General features: G+C 41.3%; 1 protein-coding gene across 50 annotated transcripts in view; it reads right to left on the minus strand.

The window, feature by feature from the left end:
- camk2b1 (calcium/calmodulin-dependent protein kinase (CaM kinase) II beta 1) overlaps window positions 1–12302 on the minus strand; it is a 111098-nt gene that overhangs the window by 58435 nt on the left and 40361 nt on the right. For all 50 annotated transcript variants that reach the window (XR_007040526.1, XR_007040528.1, XM_047380623.1 and 47 more), the window contains exons 7-9: window positions 8449–8551; window positions 4908–4991; window positions 4660–4754 (exon numbers count right to left, since the gene is read on the minus strand). Coding sequence is in view for 48 of the 50 variants with exons in the window: in XM_047380623.1 (XP_047236579.1) it covers window positions 4660–4754; window positions 4908–4991; window positions 8449–8551 (282 nt within the window). In the remaining 2 variants the exon portion in view is untranslated. The remainder of the gene's footprint in view (window positions 1–4659; window positions 4755–4907; window positions 4992–8448; window positions 8552–12302) is intronic.

Below are 12302 nucleotides of genomic sequence, written 5' to 3' on the forward strand. Positions count from 1 at the left end.
TTCTTTGGCTGTGTGTTTTAATATCACCTGCTATGTGATGAACCCAGCTCAGTGCACTGCATAGATATGCATTGACAATTTATATTTTTAACAAAATTTATAAATGTGATTTTAAACACAGTGTTTATGATAATTTTACAACTTCAGCTTGAAACCATGGATGTAATCACAGGTTGCAGATCTGTTGATAAACGTTTTTTGTTTTTTTTATATCCTCAGTATTTAGTATCTATTGTGTAAATATCGGTGGTCGGAAATGCTGTTAAAAAATGTAAAGAGTGTTAATTAAACCCAATTTATGTTTAAAACAGCATCTATAAATAAGATTTATTCCGATTTTTAATACGGACGTTTGTTTCCAGTCAATGCAACGTGGATTAAATTTGTCACAGCGAAGTGATCCTCTGAAAATCATGTGAGGATGTAATGACCAGTTGGGAATTGGCTCTAATATCAGTCTCATTTTAGCACAGGAATTTCATTGTTGGGAAAACCTTAACAGGTAATGTTTTCTGAAACATTTAAAGTAAACTGACTCTTGTTTTGAAAGTTTTTTGTATGAGATTGTAAATCAAGTTTCTGTTTTTCTTTTTATTCATACTTTATACAAAAAGTACTATACAACAGAATACATGAATAAAAACCCTTTTGCAAATATTTTCTAAAACAAGCAGTATGTTTTGCAGATTTACATTTTAAATCAGATTTGTGGGACTAATAAAACTGTCTATATTAGAGTAATTTCTATCACTCCATGAATTAATCAGTTCATGTTAGGTTCAAAAAAGGTATTATTCTCTGACTCTGCAGCAGTGAAGCTCTCTAAAGAGCCAATCTGTATTTGATTGAATGCTTCAATTAATTCACAAAACTGCATATTGCTCAATGTTACCTTCCTTGTGCTTTGCAAAGACTGCACTTATTGATCCAACAGGCTTTCTTAGCATTTTCCTTAGCATTTTTTGAGAACCTTGCTCAATTTTCATAGGGCAAAAGAAGAAAGTTTGGGGGAATGGAAAAAAAAGAGCAGCTGGGAAAATTTGAAACTACACAAAGTCATAAATACTCCCAGAACAGAACATCCATAACTGAGAGACTGAAATATGTATCTAGTCCACAGTAAGTAACCAACACAGGGAACATGTTTGCATACTGTGATCACTGGGAGAGTTTAACACTGATAAAGAAAACAAAAAAGCTGGTTAGAAACCTTTATTTTATCTGAATGCTGTAAGTATTGTGAGCTAGTTCAATGTTGCACATATTTTCAATTGATTACTCATGAGAGCACTGGCCAATTCAAGCGTATTACCAGGTGAGGCACATTAGTAAATAAAAGGTATTTAAAAAAAAACTGTTTAATAATAGACTTGAAACATTTTTAGTAAAAAATAAATTAATCAGCGAAGGTCAATACGGAATCAGATCAAAACGATCAACAACAATAGCCATACTTGAAGTTATTGAAGAAATAACATCTGCTATTGACAATAGGAAAATTGCTGTAGATGTAAATCGTTGATATCAAAAAAGCTTTTGAATAATCATGATTTGCTGCAAAAGAAAAACTGGAACACTATGGGATCAGGGGGTTTGTCTTACAAGTGGTTTAAAGGTTATTAAGGGGGCAGACAACACTATGTCAAACTGAGAGATGGTTGCTCTGTTTGGACATTACTTGTGGGGTTCCTCAGGGATCAGTACTGAGTCCTGAGCTCTTCATAATATATGTAAATGAGATATGCAAAACATCTGAAATAATGAAGTGTATATTATTTGGCGATGACGCAAACATTTTCTGTGTTAAAAATAGCTTAAAACATCTGTTAAAGGATGTAATTGCAGAAATTAATCAATTAAAATCATGGTTTGATAGTGATGAATTGTCTTTAACAAAATAAAAATTATTTATTTATTTTTGGGAAACTGTAGACCAAACATGGAGCAGATATATAATACAGATATAGTGTATATATAGTGAATATTGAAATGGTACATGAAAACAAATTTATTGGTATTATTATTGATGACAAAGTAAACTGCTGCCTTAAATTAAATATGTCGAAAATATGAAACATTTAAAAAAAATTTCTTTGTTGCACAAAGCCAAACATGCATTAAACACAAAGCACTTCACATTCTGTACTGTTCCTTAGTTTTCCACTATTTCAGTTACTGTGCAGAGATTTAGGGAAACAATTACAAAACTACAATAGAGTCATTAATCATACTTCAAAGAAAGAGCAATAAGAATAATTAACAAGGCTGGGTACCTGGATCACACTATCCCTCAATTTAATCAAAATGTTTCAAATTCATGTACCGTATTTTCCGCACTATAAGGCGCACCAGATTATAAGGCGCACCTTCAATGAATGGCCTATTTTAGAACTGTTTTCATATATAGGGCGCACCGGATTATAAGGCGCATAGAATAGAAGCTACTGCAGTCAAACGTTTGACTGGGGTTGCGTTATGCATCCACTAAATGGAGCTGTGCTAAAGAGAATGTCAACAAAACAGTCAGATAAGTCAGTCAGTCAAACTTTATTAATACACTACAAACCAGCGTTCTGATAACTCCATTCACTCTCATGGTAAGGTCTCCTCTACATAGAATTATATTGAATAGAGCCAACCGCACGTTAGGAATGCATTGGAGTCTATGAAGTTGAAGTTGAAATCAAACGTTAGTTAAAACGTGAAAGGGAACTTTTCCCTGATTCAGTAAACACGTAAAAGAAACAGTTTGATGCACTAAATCAAACGTTAGTACTGTTAACCTTTCCTGTTTCTGTCCCCTGACCGTAGTCTGATGACACAGAGGAGACGCTTTCTCCAGGGCCGAAGTTACTAGTTTCCTCGGGGTTAACTCCCTCACTCATACGTTGCTGAGTTGAACATGAAGAAACAGCATCAAAACACTGAGTTGTTGACGAGATTCGGGGTTCTTTTTAATGACTTTGCAGCACGTAAAAACACAGGGCTTACAGACTCATACACCGCTGCTCCGGTCGCCGTCTCTACCCACCCCACACACACACAATAATACCGACGTCACTCCTTCACTCTTGATTCTCAGCTACGGCAGCACACAGCGCCACCTCTGTCCGGAGGACTAATGTCAACATCTTCCATACACACACACGAAACATACACCCCACACACTGAGCTTCTAATCACATATAGTTCAGGCAATTCCTGCAACAGTACATTCAAACGTTATACACACACAAGTGGTGTTGGACTAGGAGTAAGCACAGTACAGGTGTTTACCGCTATTACTTCGGCGACACCCCTGACTACGGTAGCCGTAATGCTGCAAGCGGTGCGGCTTTGTAGTTTACCAGTCGTACTGAAACATTTTGACAGAGCGACGTGTACAACCAGTATGGATCAACCAATTAACCAATTGATCCATATATAAGGCGCTCCGGATTACAAGGCGCACTGTCATTTTTTGAAAAATTAAAGGTTTTTAAGTGCGCCTTATAGTGCGGAAAATACGGTATATAGTTGAACTACAAACAGGACTAATTATGTTTAAAGCCCAAAATAACCAGCTACCAGAACAACATCAGAACAACAAAGAGAGGTTTCTGTATTTCTGTCAGTGGGGTGAAGCTTTGGAAAAGTCTCAATGAAGCTCAAATATTGTCTAAACAATTAAACAGTTTAAATCACTGCGTATAAACAGGATTAAAATGGATATTATACTTATTATTATTGCATTTGTTGCTTTTATTTGTAGTAGTGTTGTTGCTTATATGTAAATCTAATGGATATTATTTGTAAATAAGTAGAAAATATTGGAGGAAGAACGTTTTCATCATTTAACTGAACAGATCAGTGTGAAAGTGTGTCTGGTAAAAGCGTGGCTTCTGCCTTTCTCTTTCCCTTGAAGATGTACACCAATTTGTTATAACATGTCACCGTTTTTCTTTTCTTGTTCTTTTTGTTTCTTCTTTGTTTAACATTCTGTATATGCTATTACATATTCAAAAACAAAGAAATAAAAATCTAAGCTTAAAAAGCCCAGTATAACAGAATACATTAGATGCAGATACGTTTTTGCATGTCCCAAAATAGCAATTAGCTGAATAAGAAGAAAAATAAAGTACATGGGTACTTGGGTACCCATGTACTTTGTTAGGATTAGGGTTAGCCCTAACCCTAACAAAAATAATTAAATAATAAAACAAATGTAGCACTATATTTACAAACTCTTTTGGTGCTTTAGAAAGACTTGTTAGTGGCAGATCTCAACCCTGGATGTAGCAGTACATGTGATTTTTTCATATACAGCAGCTCCCTTCAGGTGGATTGTTTATTAAAACCAAAAGCCAGTTGAAGCAGACCCTCCAGCAATTTGTAACCCTCAACCCATCAGGTCCTGTTGTGTTTATGCATAAACACTAAGGTCTGTGTACCATGAGCAAAGAATCACTGCCAGAGTTAGTCAGGTTCTCTCTCTTTATTTGGCATGAAGTTCAGTGTGATCCATGCTGAAACCTGCTCTCTTGCACCCCTTGAAATATAAATGAGGCGACTCAGTTATGTAAGAGCAGCCAAAAGGGGCGGCGGGTAGAGTAGGGAGGGCATCGCCATGGAAGGAGGGGAGTAATAAAAGAGAAAAAGGGAAAAGGAGCGGAGACTCACATCATAAGCCCCAGCCTTGATCTGCTGGTACAGCTTGTGCTGGTCCTCGTCCCAGAAAGGGGGGTAACCCACCAGCAGGATGTAGAGAATCACCCCTGAGTCACAAACACACACAAAAATACGTGAGACAAATACACTCCAATGAAAAAATACAATATTAACTCAACCTTCTGTTACTGTGTGTGTGATCGCTTAGGAAATACCATATGGATGTTGTGTTTAAATGAGTGCGTTTCTCTACAACTCACCGCAGGCCCAGATGTCCACAGGTTTGCCATATGCCTCTTTCCTCAATACCTCAGGGGACAGGTATCCTGGTGTTCCTGCAAACCCTGCAGCAAAAACCCATAAACAATTGATTAAAATGCTACAAGAAGCAGTTTGTGCCGCTGCTTCATTTGGATTAGCATGCAGAGAAAGCAACATTATCATCAGTATTTTGGCTTTGAACTGATAGATGTGAAATGAACTTTTCAATGTGATCTATTTGTCTTTGTGTTGCAATACAGACTAAGATAATACAAGCCTCAGTCAATTCACTCTTTTGTCTCAATTTAACCTTTTTGTGTCCAATGTATTTAGAGCGAAGACTCCCAGCACCTGGACCTTGATGACCTAAGTGAAGACAATGCTTACAGTAAAATAAAAACAACTGAACAGCTGTATTAGGAGCACCTGGATATTTCAGTGACTAAATAAAACATAAGCTCACTTATTATTTAGTAACACAATTAAATTTGCAAAGAACCTCAAAAGATAAAACAAAAAACCTTTTATTATTATTAAAACAGATGGAAATCAGGTTTTCTAGATTACAGGTTAGATTACTGAGTTTTCCTTTGGCCAGGCATTGCATATTTTTATTTATATGCTGTATTTGGTTTACTACAAACATGGTGCTCTGAGTTATGGTCACACATCTCTATATTTAGTTTATAAAAGTTCTGCGGCTCATTCAGATGCATATAAAGCTGCAACCTTAGTCATGCTTTCATGTTATATTTAAGGGCAGAAACTTCAACCCTTTAAAAAAAAAACACGTTTGCTTTGTCTTTGTTCTAATTGCACTGCAATGTACTTCAAAATCTAAGTTGTTAACTGAGTCCCAAAAGGTCAGCGACTAAGCTCTTGGTTAAGAACAGTGGGCTTCAAATTGTTTAGAAATAGCCTTGGGACCCTTCTTAGATTGATAGCAGCAGTCGTTGCTTCTCTAAGGACATTGCTGATATCTTTCATCCCTGGCATTGTGTTAACAACCACCTGTTTGCTACCAATACTCCTGCTTTTATAAATGTGTTCACACTGATGTGTTCAGTTAATTAAGTGCATTTATTCAGCAGCTCCTGGCTACCACTTTTCTTTTTAAATCCTATGGGTTTTTGGCTTGTTTATATTCAATATTTAATAGCTAAGGACAAGGTGGTGTCTGTTGTGTTTTTATGCATACTTGAGCTTAATGGTTAGTTTAGATTCTGGTGGCAAAAATGTTCTTATCGTGCCCTGATATATAAAAACCCTAACAACTTAGTGGGATGTACTACCTCTACACCATGCTTAAAATAATCTGCAGCAAGCAACAAATATTTTAATTTATTTTAAAATAAAGGCCAGATGAAGATCAAGATTGTGGCTCGTACTCGTAGTCTTCCGCTTTATCCGGGACCGGGTCGCGGGGGCAGTTCCCAGGCCAGCCGAGAGACATAGTCCCTCCAGCGTGTCCTGGGTTGTCCCCTGTGCTTCCCCCCGGTGGGACGTGCCTGGAACACCTCCCAAGGAAGGCGTCCAGGAGGCATCCGGTATAGATGCCCAAGCTACGTCAACTGGCTCCTCTCGATGTGGAGGAGCAGCGGCTCTACTCCGAGCCCCTCCCAGATGGCCGAGCTCCTCACCCTATCTCTAAGGGAGTGCCCGGCCACCCTACGGAGGAAGTTCATTTCAGCCGCTTGTATCCGGGATCTCGTTCTTTCAGTCATGACCCAAAGTTCATGGCCATTGGTGAGGGTAGGAACGTAGACCGACCGGTAAATCGAGAGCTTCGCTTTTCGGCTCAGCTCTCTCTTCACCACAACGGACCGGCACAGCGCCCCCATTACTGTGGCAGCCGCACCGATCCGTCTGTCGATCTCCCGCTCCATTCTTCCCTCACTCGTGAACAAGACCCCGAGATACTTAAACTCATCCACTTGAGGCAGGAACTCCCCTCCAACCTGAAGAGGACAAGCCACCCTTTTCCGGTCGAGAACCATGGCCTCGGACTTGGAGGAGCTGATCTTCATCCCAGCCGCTTCACACTCGGCTGCGAACCTCCCCAGTGCATGCAGTAGGTCTTGGCAAGAGGGGGCCAGCAGGACCACGTCATCTGCAAAAAGAAGAGACGAAATCCTCTGGTCCCCAAAACAGACCCCCTCCGGCCCTTGGCTGCGTCTAGAAATCCTGTCCATAAAAGTTATGAACAGGACCGGTGAAAAAGGGCAGCCCTGCCAGAGTCCAACATGCACCGGGAACAGGTCCGACTTAGTGCCGGCAATGCAAACCAAACTCCTGCTCCGCTTGTACAGAGACCGGATGGCCCCTAGTAAAGGAATAATAAAGGGATCCCCAGGAGGGGCACTATCCAGCACCCCCGACAGGGATGCCAAGAAGGCCGGGTAGTCCGCACTACCACTTGGCCCGTAGGCTGAATTGATAGTCAGAGACCTCTCCCCAACCCAAAGGCACAGGGAAGCGACCCTCTCATCCACTGGGGTAAACCCCAACACTAGACGGCTGAGCTGGGGGGCGACAAGCAAACCCACCGCAGCCCGCCGCCTCTTCCCATGGGCCACTCCAGAGTAGAAGAGAGTCCAGCCCCTCTCGAGGAGATGGGTTCCAGAGCCCACGTTTTGCGTGGAGGCGAGCCTGACTATTTCTAGTCGATATCTCTCGACCTCCCACACAAGCTCAGGCTCCTTCCCCCCCAGTGACGTGACATTCCAAATCCCTAGAGCCACCCTAAGCATCCGAGGATCGGGCCGCCGAGGTCTCCATCGTCGTCTGCCACCCAATCCTCTTTGCACCTGTCCCTCACAGTTCCCCCTGCAGGTGGTGGGCCCACTGGGGGATGGTCTCGCGTCTCTCCTTCGGGCTTGGCCCGACCGGGTCCCATGAGGAACAACCCAGCCACCAGGCGCTCTCTGACGAGTCCCGACCCCAGGCTTGGCTCCAGGGTGGGACCCCGGCTCCACCGTACCGGGCGAAGTCACGTGCCTCGATTTTGTAGTCGTCATGAGGGGTTCTTGAACCGCTCTTTGTCTGACCCGTCACCTACAGCCTGTTTGCCATGGGAGACCCTACCAGGGGCATTTAAGCCACAGACAACATAGCCTCTAGGATCATTCGAGCACTCAAACCCCTCCACCACGTTAAGGTGGCGGTTCAAGGAGTGCAAGATTGAGGCATTAACACAAAATGCAACACATAATATGTGCATTCTGTTAAATAAAAATAGTGGGCTAAACAAAAACCTAAAACATGAAACTGATTAATTTAAAAAACAACATCTTTCAGTTTCCTTCACTGCAGCTAAAAGCAATTACTAAAGATTTGACTTTACAGTTCTGTGGTGCACAGAATGCAATTAAGGAGGACATTACGTTAGGAAATGTTATCAGAGCTGTACCTTTTAATCTTTTCTGCTCTGAAAATGAGACATTTACATCCACAGTTGGAACAAAACATGATGACAGAGTGGTTTGTTATGTCAACACCATTCATTATAAATATATTTACTCCTGTTACTATGGTACCTACCAAACCAGGCCTGCTGATCCCCCTGCACCTCAATGGCCAGGCCAAAGTCGGCAAGCTTCACTGCAGCATTCTTACATTTGCTTGCAAGGAGAAGGTTCTCTGGCTGAAGAGAAGAAGAGGTGGCCAAAAGGTCATCAAATAACTTAAAGGATGTGACATGAAAACCTGACATTCCTCATTGGGTAAATGACAGAAGCAGACAGTTAGGCATGCAAAAGATTATAATGAGGTTCATACTAAACATCTTTAAGAATGCTGGATTTAGTCAAGACAAACATTTACAAAGCATAAATTTTATATTTTTATTCATGCACAGACATATATGAAATTTACAGCAAATGTTAGTCCACATTACAGCCTTGTTAAACCCAATAAGTCTGCAGCACTCCTACTTCCTGGCTCAATAGGCTCCATCTATGTGCCCTAGATAATGCAACTAGCCTCATTATTCTCTGTCAAAGGAGAATTCTAATAATGGGCATCTATCCCCACCGGTCTCTGCTCTTTCTCACTTTCTTCCTCTTAGTCTCACTTAATCATTGCCTCTGTGAAGGTAAAAGCTCTGACTACTGTATAAAGCCCCCCTGTGGGAAATATTAACACAAAATATGAAGCGAGGCTATAATTTTTTCAATATTCTTTATGCTGGATAATCACCAGGATTGCTAACAAGATTACCGATATATTATGTCAGATTGGCAATCAAAATAACCCATTAATCAGAAATGGTAGACTAAATTATTTCAGTTGATACCTGGAGAGTTAGACACCCATCCAAACACTTAACTTGAGAGTAACATGTAAAGGAAAGAAAAAAAAAAGTTAAGTTCTAGGCATTCTTGGCGTCGGTAAAGGAAGTTTTTTCAACTTTTAAAGAGCGTTTAAAGAGAGATAAACTCTTGTGATCAAAAACTTTTAAGATCCTTCCTGTTCTTACAGTTAGCTAATGAAGTTGTTTCTATGGATCAGTGATGAGCAACATGTGTCCAAACTTTCTGAAATCAAAGAATTAGGACATAATGTTCAGGCTGGATTTGTGTCCCTACCTCCCCTGCACTGCAGCAGCCTCTGTCTGCATCCTCTCATTATTCTCTCCGCTTAAATCAGAGAGTTTGCCTATACTCAAAGCACACCTAGTTAAAGGCGTGCTTTTTATAGCATTGGAGCCAATTTGTAAAAGAAGGCAATGGGGTAGATGAGGCAGTAATCCATCAACTTTACACCTACATCATGTCATGATATTTTCCTGGCTCTTCTAACACCTTTTCTTTAGCAAACCATGGAGTTGGAAGGGGCTAGCACTGCAGCAGCAGTATAATCTGTGACAACGGGTGTGGGTGGAAATCATGATGAAGCAATGGCTTCCATGAAAAAGGTGCATTCACGTTCAAACGTTGAGCAACAAATATATCATCGCTGCTTGGCATGAGAGCACCAGCCTTTTCCCTGCGACATTCAGGCAGACGCACACAGTTAGACACTTGCAGGTGGCTAAGTGCAAGGAAGACTAGCTGCTGGTTTGGGTCAAGGAGGGCAAAGAGGGACGGTTGCAGATGATGGAAATAGCTGCATTTGAGAGCAGGTCATGAGTGGGTGTCTGATTTCGGAGTGTTTTCCAGATTTTTACTCTTCCTTCTCTATTTATTGTTCTGTAAATGATCTGGCTTTGCTGTGGCAAAGTAGGAGACACGTAGGGCTACAGTGGGGAGCTGCTTTATTTTAAAGACTTTGGATTTTTCCTTGCTGTGTCTTTATATTTGTTTTAAACGTTGATACTTTTCACTGGTTATTTTGATATACAAGATATCTGAGATTCAAGTACATTTATTTCATGAAAAAACAAAATACAGTGCACTGTAAAAGAGTTTATACTTCTTTAACCTTTATACACACCTTCTTGTTAAACTCACTAATTTAATGTGTTTTATTGGTATTTTATGTGATAAACAAAGACATAGCAGCACAAAATTGTGCTGTGAAAGGCAAATGATGCATGGTTTTAAAAACTGCTTACAAATAAAAATCAGAACAGCATGGCCAAAATTTGTTATCAGCCCCACTGTGCCATAACTTTGCAGAACCACCTTTCTTTGCTATTAGAGCTGCAAGCCTTTTGGGAGTTAAACTAAACCAGCTTTGCAAATCTTTTTATGTTTTGCCACAGATTCTCAACAGTATTTAGGTCTGAACTTTGACTGGACCATTCTTACACTTGAATATGCTACAGCTAGAGCTGTACATTCAAGGTTGTTATCCTGCTGAAAGGTGAACCTCTGTCTCAATTTTTTCCAGTCTTTAACAGGATTTCCTCCAAAATTATTCAGAATTTGGCTCCAGTCATCATCCTATAAACTCTGACCAGTTCCTTTCCTCGCTGAAGCATGATCCTACCACCACGTATTTCACTGTGGGATGGTGTGTAGGCCAAAAGTTTAATTTTGGTCTCGTCTGACCAAAACCATGGATGGTCTTTGAGATGTTTTAAGGTTGGTATACTATTTAATAACCTAACCCTGCTTTAAACTTCTACACAGCTTTTTCCCTGACCTGTCTGCTGTTTTCCTGTGTTTCCGGGGCAATGGTGGCTCAGGTGGTAGGGGTTTGTCCTGTAAGTTGTGGGTTGCTAGTTCGAACCTGCTCTCTCTGCGTCAGTTTTAATGTCCTGGGGAAAGACACTTCACCCACCTAGCCTGCTGAGCTGATGGTGGCCTGGTGGTGCAGATTGTATGGCAGCCCTAATTCTGTCAGTCTGCCCCAGGACAGCTGTGGCTACAATGTAGTCTACCACTGTCAGTGTGTGACTGTGTGTATGAATGGATGGATGACAGATTGTAGTGTAAAGCGCTTTGGAGTCCTTGGACTTGATAAAGCACTATACACTCACCGGCCACTTTATTAGGTACACCTTGCTAGTACCGGGCTGGACCCCCTTTTGCCTTCAAAACTGCCTTAATCCTTTGTGGCATAGATTCAACAAGGTACTGGAAACATTTCTCAGAGAGTTTGGTCCATATTGACATGATAGCATCACACAGATGCTGCAGATTTGTCAGCTGCACATCCATGATGCGAATCTCCCATTCCACCACATCCCAAAGGTGCTCTATTGAATTGAGATCTGGTGACTGTGGAGACCATTTGAGTAGAGTGAACTCATTGTCATGTTCAAGAAACCAGTCTGAGATGATTCATGCTTTATGACATGGCGCGTTATCCTGCTGGAAGTAACCATCAGAATATGGTTACACTGTGGTCATAAAGGGATGGATATGGTCAGCAACAATACTCGGGTAGGCTGTGGCGATGACACAATACTCATTGGCCCTGTCCCAATACCCGCACTTCCACCCTTGTGTCCCTGAATTGCGCGTTCCCGTTGATGGGTTCGAGTGCGTAGTGTGTCCAAATTCTCCAGAGTCGTCCTTAGCCCCGCCCCCTTTGTGCCCCACGTCCGCCCTTCGGCGAAGTCCGCTTAGATGCGGGCTTCGCCGAAGTATATGACCCACAATTCACTGCTGCAGATGACGTTCTGAGCAAAAACCAATCACAACCGTCCACGTAACCAACCATCAAATCAGAATAATAAGAACTGCGTAAACTTTAGACAGCAAGCCGACAAATATATTTTTTTACTGGTTTTCCAGGCTCTACATTGTAAGATACCACTAGGTTCAGAGTGAGTCAGGGCAGTCAGTAGCCCACAACACTGAAGTTACCTTTCAAACGCGCGGCGAGAGTCTGGTGTATAAGCTTCCGTCGCTTCCAGCAGTTTCTTCTCCTCAAAACAACTGCTTGTTGCAGTTTTCAATAGTTTCTTTAGCAGCAATACTGTGAAAACAGCGCTGGTTCCCGCC

Source organism: Girardinichthys multiradiatus, chromosome 12 (genome assembly GCF_021462225.1).
Source record: "Girardinichthys multiradiatus isolate DD_20200921_A chromosome 12, DD_fGirMul_XY1, whole genome shotgun sequence".
In the NCBI taxonomy this organism is placed as follows: Eukaryota; Metazoa; Chordata; class Actinopteri; order Cyprinodontiformes; family Goodeidae; genus Girardinichthys; species Girardinichthys multiradiatus.